The following is a 16,388-nucleotide window of genomic DNA, read 5'->3' on the forward strand; positions in this document are numbered from 1 at the left end:
TTTCTACCTTCTCCAGAGCCTTCAGGGCTGTTCTGCTGAAGATAGTGAAACTCATTGCTGAAGATCCCTAGCCATAATAGATCTGGGAAAATATTCTTATTTGTGAGGGAGCAGTGTTGCTAACTTCAAGGCTGCCACAGACTTCCTTGCAGTGTGCTTCTGCAGAGACACACTTGCTTTTACTATATATGGAAGAATGGCTGTATATCGTGAGACAACAGAGCTAAGTAGACAAGCAGCAAAACTGAGAAGAAGGGACTTGTGCATGCTGACTTGTTGAGATGAACTCCTTTGCACGCACTGATGCCACACCACAGCCTCTATCCTCAAACTAGATCCTGGTGACTCAGCAAAACTTTGTGATTGTAGAACTTTTATATGCAGCTCAGACTCTGGGCCAGCTTAGAGGTCATGTCAGACAGGCCAAGCCAGACTACAGCTGTGTTTAGTGAGTTCCCAGCTGACATTATTCAAGCTGCTCTAACTAGCCCCAGAGACAAGATAGGTGCAGATAGATTCACAGAACTGAAGAGCTATAGCTCTTCCTCAGAAACTCCACCTTGATCCTGCTACCGAAGTACATCATGTGTTCCCCATGTCAGTTTGTCAGCTCCTGTATTTGTAAAGCTGCCACCTTATCTTCTATCTTAAACCTCATGTTTATGATGGCAAAGGTAGGTTTTTAACCACCAGATCATATCTGACATGAGCTTAAAAATTGGTGAGCTGTAGTTTCTTCTTTTCTATTTTGAGCTCTTGGGTTTTGTTTGTCATCCTCCCTGCTCTCTCCATATTTTTTAATCTGTTTTGTCCACTAGTTTTTCTGGTCTAGCACCTAGATTGCAAACTCTCTGGATGGGAATTTTTTATTTGTCCAAATGATGCTTGGTACAGTGGAGCGCTTGTGCAATGCTGGCGTTACTGCCTGCATGCAGAGTCAAAACAGCAACAGCAAAGCTCTGTTTGTCAAGTTGCTTAGCAGAGTGACAGCTCTCCCCAAATAGCTCCATACAGTTGTTCTGGCTCCCAAAGCCGTAGGAGCCTTATTTAAGAAGTGCGTGTTGTCTTGGAGCTTGGGGTCTACAGCTGTGTTTGCTTCATCACACTTTGAGTTCTAGTGACAGCCCACAGGAAAACATATGAGGAGAATGACAAAAAATGTTGCCCTTTACCGATAATAGAATATGCTAGCAGTGAAAGGGCTTGACAGTCCTCTGAGGGACAGTGTTTGGTCTACATAATGCAAATTGCAGTAACTGCTAGGGTCAGTCTTTCAGTCATGTTCAGTGAGACCTGTAACAGTGATGTTTTAGGAGTTTTGGCTTTGGATAATTAACCCATAAAAGTAATTAAACAAACTGTTCTTTCCTTTACCCATGCTAATCTCACGGCTTTCTCAGGCAGGGCACCTGTAAATTTAACTGTGTGACTTCACTTAAACACCCAGCATTGTCTCCCAGGCAGGTGTTAGATTATAAACGGGTTGCTCTTTACAAGCATTTCTGCTAACTTCCTTCATACTCAGATCTCTGGCTGAGGCCTTAATCTGAAACGGAGCAGTTCCCCTGATCTAAGTGAAGACATAGGTTTTTACATACTTTTGCTTTCTTCAAATCTTTATGTGGCTAAAAGCAGGAAACAAGTAAAAATGGATGAGAGAGAAACATGTTTTTAAGAAAAAGGGAGGTTGTGATAGCTGTATTTTGGATTGAGAAGAACCTGTTGAGAAGCACCTGTATCTTGTGTTGATAAGCACAGCTGTTCTGTGCTGGCTCCCTTGCCCATCTGTGCATGGCACTTTGAACAATCCTCTCCAATAAGAGTTTGAAGATAGTACGGGTTTTTCGTTCTGCACCCGTATTTTCCTTGCTGGCTTACTGCACTTTACAGTTTTCTCCAGCATTATGTATCAAATAGACTTTTTTTTCCCCCTAGTTTTTATTAAAATCTCTACAACACACTGTCTTTGCCAGAAAAATTTTGAATGACTTGTCCTCAGACGCCCCAGGAGTGCCAAGGATTGAAGAAGAAAAGTCTGAAGAGGAAACAGCAGCACCTGCCATCGCCACTGTTACGGTGCCAACTCCCATTTACCAAACCAGCAGTGGGCAGTACAGTATGTAGTCTGAATTTCTCAGTGGTGCTAGTAAGTGGGGATGAGAAGATGAAGAACTATTATTTCTATAACTGTTTGGACTAGTACAAAGCAGGAGGCAAAAATAAGATTACTTTAGTTTGACTGTTTGATAACCATGCCTTTTAAACACATTCCTATTGTAAGTATTTGAAATGTTCAGTTGACGTCCTGGGACTACTTGCCAGTTAGCGCAGCTAATGCATCATGAGGCAAAATATGAATTAACCATCATGCTGTTATGAAGTTTTTAAATTTCAGGAACCAGATGAGGTAATTCAGAAGTTTCTTTTTTTCCTGGCAGATTATTAATTCTGGTTCACAAAATTATAACCTCATTGACAGAGAAAACATTACAGTCTGCAATTACATTTTTAGAAAGTCCTGAAAAAATAAGAACTTCAGCAACCTTATTTAAAATACATAATACATGTTTCTGTGTTTTCTTTAATCATTAGATTTTATAGATACAGTGCTTTGACTTAAAGTATTGAGGCTACAGCGGTAAAGCCAGAATTCACACACTGTCTCACACAAACAAATGCAGTTTTAAATATACAAAAGGGAGAAAGAACTACTTGTTTATATCTTTCTTTTAAAATCTCTTTAAAATTTTGTATCTCTGTTTACTCCTTAGCCACTTTGCCTAATACCCTATTTAATTTTTTTGAAGCTGATGTGGTTAACTCTGCTATCCTACCATAAATGTAAAATAACTGCTTGTGCAGATACTTGAGATTTTGGTGTGTCTGTATATATGAACACAATGAAATTCTGTGGAATCACGAATGAGGGGCGATGTCTTAGTACACCTGCATGACACGATTGAGACAAAGAAAGGGAAAAAAATGCAACAAGTAAGGCTGCTTGAAGGGAAAAAATGTGTGAAACTGGACCTTTATGAAAAAAAAAACACTGCTAGGGAAGTGCTAAGGAAGTTGTAGAGAAGGGGGGATACAATCAGAAGAAAAAAATGCGAAAGCAAGAAGAAAGCAAAACACAAAATGGATAGCAATAGCAGCAGAGGAGACTGAAGGGCATAAAGCATGGAAGAGGAGAGGAATTTCAGATGAGAAGAAAAAAGCAAGGACTGAGGAAAAGACCTAAACCAACCAAGAAGAAAACCTTAACAAATAAAAGTATTCCCCAGGGCAGGATTGTAGCTCTTCTGTGTGATGCTGTTTTGTCAGAGAAACCAATTTGTGCTTTAGGCTGTGTTTTTTGGGCCCCCCCCCCGCCCAAAATATGGGTGTGTCCCCCCTCCAGTGGGATGGGGGAGAGAATTGGAAGAGGAAAAGTGAGAGAAGTTGTAGGTTGAGATAAAGACAGTTTAATAATAAGTAAAGCAAAAGCCACACACACAAGCAAAGCAAAACATGGAATTCATTCACGCCTTCCCATCGGCAGGCAGGTGTTCAGCCATCTCCAGGAAAGCAGGGCTCCATCACGCGTAACAGCTATTTGGGAAGACAAACACCATTAACTCTGAATGTCCTCCCCTTCCTTCTTCTTCCCCCAGCTTTATATGCTGAGCATGAGGTCATATGGTGTGGAATATCCCTTTGGTGAGTTGGGGTCAGCTGTCCAAGCTGTGTCCCCTCCCAACTCCTTGTGCAACCCAGCCTGCACTCTGGTGGGGTGGGGTGAGAAGCAGAAAAGGCCTTGACTCTGTGTAAGCACTGCTCAGCAGTAACTAGAACATCCCTGTATTATCAACACTGTTTCCAGCACAAATCCAAAACATAGCCTCATACTAGCTACTATCAAGAAAATTAACTCTACCCCAGCCAAAACCAGCAGAATGGGTCTAACAAAAAAAATGAAAACTTATCTTCAAAGCATGATTTCTTTCATGTACATTAAAGATATGTCTGATTTGAGGGTTTATAAGGGTTCAAGGGGCTTAACTCAGACCAGTATTCTTCCATATCTAGGTTTAATACTGTAAGTTAATGGGTAAATTAGTATCTTAAATGCTGTGTTGATTTTTTTTTGCCTTCAGTTGCTATTACCCAAGGAGGAGCAATACAGTTGTCTAACAACGGCACAGATGGAGTACAAGGTCTCCAGACATTGACTATGACCAATGCAGCTGCAACCCAACCTGGCACCACCATTTTACAATATGCACAGACTACAGATGGACAACAGATACTTGTACCCAGCAACCAAGTTGTTGTACAAGGTGAGAAACTTCACAGCCAGCCACTCTGCAGAATGTTTTCTCTATGCAGCTATAAGTTGCCAACCTAACTCCTTCATATGTGTCAGGAAACAGAATTAACAGCATTGGCACAAATAAGTGTCCAAAATGACTAACAGAAATTATGGACAAAGCTATTTGTCACATTTTCTTGGAGCCTTTCCTTTCAGACTGGTAAAGTTGTCGGTATTTTGAGTTTACTTGTTAAAACAATATATTTAATTTTTGTTTTCCATGCTGTATTTCCTGCATTTTATCCACACTTTTTTTTTTTTCATATGTTCTGCAAAAACTTATACCACTTCGGAGTTCTGAGTTCTTCCAGATAGTCATCTGCAACAATAGTAAATTTAAAGCAAAGCATTAAAGTTAGGAAATAAGGTTGTTTGATACTTTCTTTCTCTAGGGACGCTTTACTTGATTAGTAATTTTTCCCCTTTTTAATTACAAGTCATAATTTCTTCCTACTGTGGCTTTTTTAAGTAGTCACCAAGTACTTAATCATTGAGTCTTAGAATCATAGAATAATTTAGGAAAGTGCCTTAAGAGATCGTTTGGTCTAGTCCTCCACTTAGAGCAAGCAGGGCTACCTCAACTTAGGATAAGTTGAGGGGGCTTATTATATTAAAAACCACATTTTGGTCTATTAAGAATTGGGGGGTATTAAAAATCTGTTTATTAAAAATAACAAAAGAATGTACCCCTGCTTTCGTGATTTGAAAGTTATCCAGTGAAGATGTCTCTAGGCATCAGTGAAAATACACAGCCGAGAAGAATGCTATTGTTGCATTCATGTTCTGTTTTTTTTGCGTTCTTGAGGACATGTGATTTCTTTAGGTGGTATCGTATTTTTTTTTAACTCAGGCAAATATAACACAGTCCCAGATTACAGTAAAGAAACAAAAGAAACCCCAGACCTTGTTTATTCTCGAGAAGTAGTGAAGTTGAGTGTCTGGCTTACACTGCCTCTCTCTTGTTGGAGTAAATGCTACATTTCTACACCCTTTTTTCTGTGCCAAATACTTACACATGCAGTTTCTCCTTTTGCAGATAGACATTTGGAGCATAGCTAGAAATACTGTTTGCCATCCTTCATCTTCTTAAAAATGCCAAAACTGCCCAAAAAACAGAGAATTAAAAAGAAATACACTAAGGGAGAAAGAAGCACAGCAACACAGCAAGACAAGTCAAGTTACCAAGCACAATTGAAGACTTCTTTAACAGGAATGCCCCAAACCTTGCACGCATCAATAAACTGAGATAGCAATGATGACCCAGATGATGGTCATCCCTCCTGTACTGTAGCCCAGAGTGCATGGTTAGATAGATGACTAGGTGATCCTTGCACCACCTTTAACAGCACTGTCACCAAACTGACATGATGTTCCCTTGTGTCTTTCAGCTGCCTCAGGAGATGTGCAGACCTACCAGATTCGCACCGCCCCTACCAGCACCATTGCACCAGGTGTAGTCATGGCATCCTCTCCAGCACTTCCAACCCAGCCAGCAGAAGAGGCCGCACGGAAGAGAGAAGTGCGTCTAATGAAGAACAGGCATGTACATTTAGATCATTCTTTTTTCAGTCAGCTCTGTGTAAAACTAGCGTAAGCACTAAGAATCCTAACCTTTCTTAGTCATTTTATGGAATGCTTTCTGAAGAATTTGCCTTTAAAGGTGCAAAGCAAAAAAACATACCTGCTAATGCCATGTATTGCAACTACGAAACCTTAAGTAAAGGTGTCATACTCATTCTGTGAGGTGCCAGAATTTGCTTGTTGCCGTAAGGAGAAAAGTCATTGGTGAGAGACTTGTAGGACCGCAGACATGTTCTTACAAACTCTGAGGTGAGTTGATTTTTTTGAGTTGATACATTCATGTAGTTTCCTTTCCTGGATTCTTTACCTTTGCCTTCTGCATGCATTCTCCTTGCTGCTGGCCTACCCACAGCCTTCACAAGTGCTTTTTTGATTGTCTCACTTGTTCTCTTTAGCTGCTTGCCTTTTGGGTTTTATCCTCCGGAGGCAGAAGGACTCAAGGAAAGCCTAAATGAGCAGCTACTCCTTTTCATGTCCTGTGGAGCTAGTAGTGGCAACAGAGGGGCTGAAAGAGAGAGAGGAGACTTGACCCTGTAGGATTTAGTGTGTGAGGAGGAACAGCCAAGCCTACTGAGGTGGGGCTTGGTGGAGGCAGTGAAGGGGGGGAGCAAAAAGAGAAGTTGGGCATGATGTGCCTTAAGCCTGCTGCTTTGGGAGAGGGAAGGCGTGGGCCTGAGCTGACCCGTCACACCAGACTTGAACTCCATCCACAGATTCAAGCCTGTATGTTACAGTGGCACTGGGAAAACAGCAGTGGTTCCCTCTCCTCTGAGGAGGGGAAGCCCCATGAAAGCACTGTTTACTACATCTGTCAGTCTGAAAAAACTGTTATGTTGTACAGGTGTGTTTATCTTCTGTAGATTGCTAAGCTGTGAACACAATAGGAAGTTAAGTGAGCAGACCTAATGCTTGTCTGAGAGGCTTTAATGAAGTAAATAATGCTGAACAGCAGAGTTCACTTTTTTAAAAGGTTTTTGTACAGAATGTCACCCATCTCCCCTTTTTATATATTTTTCTGATATCAGTGAATAGTAGATGTCACCCTTTCAGGCTTTGCATTTGAGAAAAATTTAATTAGCATTCTGAATCCCCTCATTTAGTCAGCAGTCTTATTTCATTAAAAGAAAGCTTTTGTGTTTGGGAAAGCCAAGAAAAACAATAGGGAATTACCCCTACTTGAGTTAAATTGACAGCTTCTGCAACAGTATCATGTTGCATGTGGTGCTTTTAGCCTGCCTGCTTAATCGGTATTTGCAAATCTAGGCTCCACAGCAAAGCAGGGAAAAGGGATAGAGAGAGGCAGATGGTGAGGTGGTACTTACTGGAGGATTATAGTGTAAATATTCATAGATATTATTGTGCAAATTTTACATTTTAAAAGCTCTCTTGTAATTCAGTATAACTCAGCTGTTCATAAAGAGTAGCTAATGCACACAGACTTGAGGTGGCTTAATATACAGCCCAAGCTGGTGCAAAAATCACAAAAAGAAAGAAAAAATTGTCACCCAAGAAGACAGGTTAGTAGTTTGCAGTGGGAGGCACTTCCGGATCCAGCAGTACTTAATCTTTTGGTGACACAAGTAATGGCCCAAAATGACTTAAATTCTAAATGTTGCACATGGCCCACTGAAGTGCTGCAAGCATGTGAAATTGTATTTGTAGGAGTGACAAATGGATACCTGAGTCCTTTCAGTGCTTACAAACTAGGTTTTCTTCATCCTGTCTCATTTGTGGAGCTGAATTTCAAAAATTACTTTTAGAGTCGTCTTACCAGGTAGGTCCTGGAACAGACATTCTTTTTTACCTAGTACTTACAACTACTGTCTATCTAATAAGTGGAAGAACTGGATTCAGTTTTGTCCTCTCATTTCCCAGAACGTTGACTGTATCACCAATCTATGCAGTTTTTGCAATGAAGGGACGCTCAGACTCTCCTTTTGAAGGTGCTCTGCTTTGCACCTAAAGGTTCAGGGCGAATGAGCACGTACGTTTACATATATCTGCAGTGTGCTGCTTTGACAAGCTGCATTGCAGGAGGAGAGCCTTCTGCCTGGACTCCCATCCATCTGTGGCATTTAGCCTTGTGCTTACTTTGCACACTGGTACCATTACTGTTGCTGTGCAGGGTAGCTTCTGCGTGGTGTTACTACCTTTGGGATGCTCAGCACCACATTAGCACCTTTCAGGTATTTTTCATTGGTGTTCTTAGTATGTTACCAAGTCACCAACAGGCAACTCAGTCTTTACAAGCAAGCCTTTAAAAGTTTGTCTCAAGATCTGGCTCAGCACATTAACACTGCCATGTTCTTAGCACAGCAGACAAAGAATGAAGAATTATATGGTTGCTAGTGACTATTTTGTGATTTTTTTTTGAGTCGTTTATATTATCATTGCAGTGATACAGACATTATTAATAAAATGAAGGTATTGCTCGAGACCAAATACACAGTATCTCTAAATACAGCTTTTTTTTTTTTGCACTGGTTGAACATCCTGACCATTAGTATTTGGTTGGACTGCAGCAAAGGGAAGAGTTAAGACTATAAAGACGTTAATAGATTAATATTGGTCTTATCCATGTTTTTTATTATTCATCAATTTATTACAGTAAGATCAAATTACTGCAGCAACATTCGACTTGGCGTAAAGGCTCTAATGTAAATCATGCAGTCAGAACTTTGTCATTGAGTAGGATCCTTTTCTCACAGAAGCGGAATTTTATTGGTGCTGACTTACTGGGATCTGTGTGTTGAAATGATCTGTGTATTCTGAGTGTGTGTGATTTGGGAGAAGCAATTGTTATGAACTTAGCCTTTTTTCCTAACTTGCATTTCTTAACAATACCTCCATATTCTAAACATAGCAGTACTAGGTAAAGGTTTGACCTGAACAATTAAGTAGCCCATGTCTGCAAGTAATTGTTCTGGATCTGAATGGTTTTTTTTGCTTTGCAGAGAGGCAGCACGTGAATGTCGCAGAAAGAAAAAGGAGTATGTGAAATGTCTAGAAAATCGAGTGGCTGTGCTTGAAAACCAAAACAAGACACTGATTGAGGAGTTGAAAGCACTTAAGGACCTTTACTGCCACAAATCAGATTAATTTTGGATTCCCATTTTCATTTGTCCAGGTGGGATAGAGACTGATTCTGGCTATACCCAGAAAGACAAAGTAAACTTTTTATTTTCTAAACATTTCTTTTTTTCTATGCGCAAAACTGCCTGAAGCAACTACAGAATATACTTCATCTGTGCTTTGCATCAAACTGTGAATGTTCAAGTACTTGCCTCCTCTTCTCCCCCTAAAAGATTATTTTCATCAGTCTCAGCGTGAAGAAGAACAGACTGCTTTCTCGTCTCCCCTTCCTCTTCAAAGAGTAACAGTGGTCACTTGAGATGTTTCTGTGGGGAGGGTCCTTTTGTAATGATTTCAAGAATTTGTGCTGAGCTCTTTCCATTGCCTTAGAGATGGAACCACCCCAGCCTCTTGGTCCAGAGAACTGTGGGCCACATACGTGGAGCATGCATGGTGCAATGAAGAAGCAGTGGTTGCCAAATTGGTTTCACGTATTTGTTATGAACTATAAAAATACACAGCTAAGCGGCATGCCAAATGAAAGTCACTTCACGGTCACGTTCTTGGTGTGGAGATAACATACCTTTTTCAAACTAGCCCAGGAGGAGTTTTGATTTGTAATCTGTATTAAGCCCTCCTGCACTAGTAAAAACTTCTCCATACCTCAGAAACAAATGCATTGAAATGGGCTTCACTGGTCAGTTGTTGCTTCTCAAAGCTTATGTGTGCAAGTTTGTTCAGCATTCTGAATGCACAAAAAGCGAACACCAACTTCATAGGATATTGGTTGGGAAATGATATCTGGATGGGAAAAGAATTCAGAATAAAAAAATACAATAGTGACGTTTAGGAACCAGTCACGTAGTATAAGCAAGGGTAACACATGAAAGCACCTATTTGTATGCAGAAGAACTAAGCAGCTGAAGCATGGCCAACTCCACATACATACTCCCTGATGACAGTATAGTCTATGTCCCAAGTCCTCTCAAGTAATGAAGTTATTTTATTTCCCTACCACTATCTTATGTAATGGAATTTATTGTGCTCAGTAGAAACATCAGCCTGATTTGCTAAATTCTCTTTCAAACTTTGAGGCTGCCTTCCATGCATAAATTAAATTACAGTAGGACAACTACCAGGACAACCTCAAATATTGAAGAGGACTTCAAACATGAATATTCGAACTTCTGCTTCGCAAGGGACAATATTAATTATCTGAACCTGGCCAGGCTAGCTAAGTTCTTAACTTATTCAGAGGATTTTTTATGTAAAGGATCAGATTTACCAAGTAATTTATTCCTGTAAGTAAAGCTACTCATGTGCCTCAGATGTTGGCAAGATCAGGTTTTTTGTGTGCACTGAGGAAATGTGATCTTTCCCAGATTTACATTGTCAAAAAGGTAGTTCATGTTTAAAAACAGCTCTGTACTAAGCACCAGGAATTTAAAAGAATCATGCCCAAAAAGAACCAAAAAAGAATGTCAAGAAGCTGTCAAAAAGAATGTGTCAAAAAGAATCATGTGCCGTTTGTTTACTGGCGATCTGAAGCCAGGCTCTTGATACATTAACTTGGGTCATTTGATGGAGTAAGTTTACATTGGGCTTATGGTCAAACTTCTATGTATAGAGACATATGAATAAGGCTGTGGACTGTACTAAAGCCTTGCCTAGCGAAGTATTAGCTAGTATTTTTTTTTCATTCACTCTACCTGTTTTTAAGATAAATTTCAAACACAAGCTTCTAAAAGATTATATACATTCAATGTGACATTATAAGAAGATCTGGAAGACTCTTGGCAGTTGAGTCTCAAACAGCTAAGCAGTATTAAAAGTTCTAGTTTTCTCATTTGAGAGGGCATTCAGTTTCCAAGAGAATTTAAAAGGAGCAGGATTAAACTTGTAGCATTATTGTTTAAATCTAGAGTTATTAATAATTTGAAATTATGTTTGTATTTCAAGAAGAGAACATAAGTATCAGAATTATGAAAGAATTCATTTTCACAAGTTTCGAGGGGGTTTATAAGTGGTCTATTTTTATCTGCCATAGAGAATTGATTTTCATATTTTTATTTAATGGAAGATTAATTGTTACTTTAGCAATGCAAATTGAAAGACCCTAAATTCTCAGCAATGCTTTTATAAAAACTAACTGATTTTTAAAGTCAGAGAATACAAATATACACAATGGTTACCAGTTTTTCAAAACTAGTGCTGAAGTAGAAATGTGGATAACGCAGGAGTCATTCTTGTAAAACATGAAGCCCATGTAAAACATGGCCTCACTTATACAGTTAAACGGAATAGTTCCTCCAATTTTGAGAAACATGGAAACAGCTGTACATGGTTACATTAAGGTTGTTTCTTTTGTAGAACCATCTGTTTGCAAAAACCTGAGTTTTTGCAGAGAACCTGAATGAGGCTGGCCGTGATCTGAGAGCTGTTCTTAGTGGGTAATGATCACTGTCTGGCGCTTGCTGATAGTCACTCAGCACAAAGCCTGGGAGCTGAATGGACTGGGGAACCGAAACCGGTACCTGGACGGGGCTCTTCTAATACAGGGTTGGTGCAAATTTGTGCAGCGGTGAGAGGAGAACTGTCTTACCGGTTTGTCTGTGCGTGGTCTGCGAGTAGTCTGTAGTGTTTCTAGTCTAGACCTCATTAGCAACTAACGTTTCACTAAGAAAGAACGTTGTTTTAAAATATATAGGGATCTGCAAGAATCTTTATGTATGCTGCACTGAGGATTTAGGGACTTATATTCCTTTAATGGAAATTTTAAATGACAATAATAAAAAAATGTATTAGACCAAGTACAGGGCTGGCTAGGGTTACCCAATCATGCTTCACTATTCATGTTAACCCAGAAGGGTAAAGAATATGATATAGGAATCAATCCATATGTTATTTACCAAGTAGTGAGGTTGGGGTAATCAGCTTCTATAAACTAAGGCCATTTGGAAGTAGGACGAAAATTATGCTGGCAGAGGGGAGGGAGGGTAAGTTTTATGGCTCACACTTGTGAGTTTTCAAGAACTGATAGCCTGTTTAACCTGAAGAGAGGGTCAGAAAGGGCTAGATCCATTATGTTCATAATAAACAAGAATTGGTTTGAAATATAATTTTTGTAATGTCATTATTTTGCAAAATAGCACCGATCAGGCAGTTAAGATATTGTCAGAGGTGCTCTTTTAATTTAGATATTCTTGGAAAAGGAAAATACATATGTATAATATATGTACATATATATATATACACACAGTATATAATCTACAGCTCTGAGAGCTTTTAAGTCAGGAATGCTGAGTATTATAGTATATGGAGGTCAGAAAAAATTTTTACTTTTCTGTGTGTGTCTGGGTGTGTGTGGATGCGTGCGCATGTGTGAAAGCTTCCCTCCCCACCTCCCGCCCCAGTAGTTCTGGGCTGCATTATTCTAGCGCTTATTACTGATTTGTTTTGTACTGTTTCTCAGTTATTCATTTTCAAGAATTTTATTTCATCTTTCATGGCTTTTGTGAGGTTTGTTTTTGGTTTTTATTGATTGATATTTTTGAAATTATGTAACAGTTGTTTTACAACAACCACCACCCCCCAGAATAATTCGCTTTTGTGCTTTTTCTCTTTGGCAGCTATATATCAAAGGCAAAACAATTGAAAAGGTTGTTAAGGTGTTGTTTTCTAAGGGAACCACTGGTAAGCCTTTGGTTTTCCCCCTGGCGTAGTGGCGATGCATTTTTATTTAAGCAGCGATTTCACCAGAATCAGGTAGTTGCCAGCACCATTGCTTGTATCTGAAAGCACAATTTTAGCCTGTCATGCTCATCGGGACTGTACAGACACCTGCAGGTTCTGGCTCTTCTGTAGTTGGTGTTTGCGTTGCAGACCACTGTCTTCTCTGGTACTTGTAGGTTGATCAGAAAATTGGTGGGGTGTTTGGAATCATTAAGAGGCTCAGGAAAAAAAAAGTTAGATTTAATAAGGAAAAACAGCCCTGATAGTTTCTGATCTAAATTTGTACTACAGTTCTTTTTAAACCTGGGCTTCCAGTAGACTGCAGCTGCAAGTAGTCATCTGTTAGCAAAAACTGGCCTCTGCTTTTGTTATATTTTTCTAATTTATGACAGACAGTGCTATTTGTGGGTTAAAGACAAGTCTCCCCATCAAAGCAAGTCCATTATCAGTGGTTGCAGATCTATGACAATTGATAAAGGATTTCATTGGTTTTCTAAGACCCTGTTTTTATTGTAATTTTTTCATCTGAAGCTGGTTAGTGATGTAACATTTGCCAATGATCTAACCAAAAGGTCACATATTTATTTTTATTACACTATATTCTTTGTAAATGTTTAATTAAAATGTGCACTTTTTTAAAAAAAAAAAAAAAAAAACACAGAACAAAAAAAAATAAAAGCAATTGGGTGTGCTTGAGAAGCATCCTGGCACAATTGTTGTAATCCTGCCGCCTGTACACAATTCACTCCTCTCTCCACAGCAGTTGACTCCCCCGCAAATTTAACTTGCTGATTAGCACCTGGTGTCCAGCAGGCATTACTTCAAAATGGCAGGAGATCTGAACTGGCAGTACTGAAGACTGGAAAGAATTAGGTGTGTGGTGTCTCAGAGCAGTATGTACAGGATGGATGTTAAATTATTTTTAGAATAGAACTAGTTCAGTGATCCCCGGTGGGAAAGGGAGGTTAATTTGGAAGGAAAGCTAAACTATTTTTCAGCCACTTTATTCCCCTTTTCTTAATTGGAGAATTGGCTGCAAAGTTTACAAGCTGCATCCCAAGAAAATAAATGAAAAGGCTTTCCAGTTCTTTGATACCAGGAAATAAAGGTATATTGACAAAATGTCAGCCTGCTTTAAAAGATAAAAAAAAAAAGCACAACCACCTTTCTTTTGCAGGAACAATTATAATTTAGTTGCAACCCTGAAATCTGTCACTGTGAGCAGGTTTTGAAAGCATACAGTACATTGAGGGTTCTCTCTTCTGTGCCTGGGAACTTGTTTCCTTGAGCTTTTGAATTTGCTAGCTGTAAAAGACACTGATTTTGCAGAAACCTGAATGTATCATGAAGCTCAGTTGGTCTGGGAGGAGCCAGACTAATGAAGAGAAGCAGGGCGCTGAAATCCTATCTACTGTGTGCTTGTGACAGGTTCAGGTCTGTGGTTGGAAACGGCTTAAATCTGTACATCTTTGGGGAAAAGGAGCCAGATCCACTTGGTAAAGAGGGTTTGCATTTCAAGTGTTTTTAAAATATATTTAAGCTCTGGCCCACAAAGAGACTTGCTTGGGCTAGTTTGCATAGCACAAGTTGAAGACAGTGACCTGTCTGTGCTCTGGTACTGCAGGTGCAGTTTGTGACTTGCCATGTAACTGGTGAGTTCAGGTCTTGCTTTCACCAGTGAGAGGCAGAAGTCAGTTGTCCTCAGGAGCTGTGTGCTGGCGGGGAAGGGGACAGGGGCAGGCTGTAATGATCCACGGTTGGCTCACTTCATAGGATGACCGATTACTGTACTCACAACTTGGGAGCAGTCGGTTCACTTGGTCTCAGCCCAGCTATGTATTTCTCTAAATTAGGGGATAGCTGAGTGAGAACATGGGGAAGGCAGGCCTTGGGCCAGTTATCTGGAAATGGCCACTCTTAAGAACTAAGGATGTTCAGATGCTCTCCACAAGTTGTGTTTTATCCAGGTGCCACTCCATTTTTTGTGTGTGTAATACATTTATTTATATTAATTTTAAAAAGATGTAGGACTTCAAGTTTGTATGAGATTTGAAACTGTGCTGCTGATATGGACTTCTAGGGCTGGGATGGGGAACAGGACAAGAAAAGGTGCTAGTTGGCAGCCAACCCCTCCGCAGACTTGTCCACAGATTGGTTGTCGCTTCAAAAATAAGTTGTTTCTACTCTGGATTTATATTTTGAAATTGTTTTGGAACAATGTTTTTCAGGGAAGCTTCCAGAGTGAGGGTTATCATTCTCCTTTTGTAATGTAAGCTGGAAAGAGTAAGTTCACCTCATCTGCATTTCTGATTCTTTACCCAAACCATGTCAGCACAGAACAGGGTATTTGAACTCGACTCCCACATACTTGTGGAAGTTAAAAGACTAAATGAAAATCCATTATTGGGGGAAAATAAATTCTTATTTACATTCCCCCCAAAATTTAGAAACATCCCTGTTGTGGTTTTTGTTTTTTTTTTTACTTTTTATTTGTGCTTTATCTGTGTTTTAAAAAAATTGTACTGGGTTATAATGCATTTTATTAACACTATGTACATATTAGCTGCTTTGTGTTTCAGAATGGTAGTAATTGCTTTGTATATTAAAGTGATTCTTGTGAATTTGTGAATTATTGTCATAAAGTGCTTTTTCTTACTGTAACCTTTGTGGTATAAACTGTTATAACTCCCTTTTTACACAAACATTTATGTGCAGTCACATAAACATGCTTTTAAAAAACTCTACAAAGTCTCTTTTTTGAGCAGGATGTTCCGTTTACACTATTTAGTGGCAAATGGTAGCTAGATCAGAATATGGGAAGAAGCATACTTTAAGCAGACAATGGTGTCCTGTCGTGATCTGTGGCCTGCTGTAAGTATTCATGAGATGTTTTCCCCAAAGGGAAGCCTTTTTTAATCTTAATTAAAATTAATTAGATTAGTGAGAGGTTAAGTCCTGAAAAACAAAGTTTCTCTTCCACTTCTGATATTTTTAAACCTCCTTTCCAGGATCCATTCTGGTGGCAGTTAGTTCTGTTGTTTAATAACATGTGAAAGACTTTTTTCCCTTTCACAGTTTAAATATGCTGTCATTCCCAGTTTTAAGCATTCCTATAAACCATGTACTACTGATGTTAATAACAGAGCAGAACAGAAGGCAGCAAACACTGCAAGGATCACAACCCAATTATGTAATCTGCAAGGCTGGATCCAAACACTGGGATGACAGCCAGAAGAACAAATTCAGCACTGAGGTAAACACACCTCCAGTGAAATCAAGGGGAAGCAGTAAGGTCAGCTCATTATGGCTGAGATTTTGTGGTTTTCACAACTGAGCTTTTTCATAATGCCATTCACATACTTGCTCAGAAAAATATGCATCTCAGTAACAAGGGAGAATCCCAAACAGGTTAGTCCATGAGGTAAAAATCCAGTTTGGCTTCAATTTCGCACTGAAAAGAACTGGGTAACACAGATCCCTGTGCAGTCAGTAGGTCAGCTGTTAAACCTGATTCTTCTGACACTCCTGCATCTTGAAGCTTTTCATCTATAAGATACAGAGCTGAACTTCATACTCTGTGTCTTAATATTACTCAAACATTACTTTAGTTGTAATGATGTTTTAGAAGAAAACTTTGTTCCCTTGCAGAATG

At 39.4% G+C, this 16,388-nt stretch overlaps 1 protein-coding gene across 3 annotated transcripts in view; it reads left to right on the plus strand.

The window, feature by feature from the left end:
* The window catches only part of CREB1 (cAMP responsive element binding protein 1), a 42,341-nt gene extending 26,976 nt beyond the window's left edge, over window positions 1–15,365 (plus strand). For 2 of the 3 annotated variants that reach the window (XM_075093746.1, XM_075093744.1), the window contains 4 exons: window positions 1,974–2,116; window positions 4,137–4,319; window positions 5,740–5,894; window positions 8,891–15,365. In XM_075093746.1, coding sequence (XP_074949847.1) covers window positions 1,974–2,116; window positions 4,137–4,319; window positions 5,740–5,894; window positions 8,891–9,031 — 622 coding nt within the window. In that variant the 3' untranslated portion in view covers window positions 9,032–15,365. Of the gene's footprint in view, window positions 1–1,973; window positions 2,117–4,136; window positions 4,320–5,739; window positions 5,895–8,886 lie in introns of all 3 variants that reach the window. The other variant, XM_075093745.1, reaches the window with a different exon arrangement.
* Window positions 15,366–16,388: the final 1,023 nt, after the last annotated feature.

Source organism: Phalacrocorax aristotelis, chromosome 5, assembly GCF_949628215.1.
Source record: "Phalacrocorax aristotelis chromosome 5, bGulAri2.1, whole genome shotgun sequence".
Classification (NCBI taxonomy): Eukaryota; Metazoa; Chordata; class Aves; order Suliformes; family Phalacrocoracidae; genus Phalacrocorax; species Phalacrocorax aristotelis.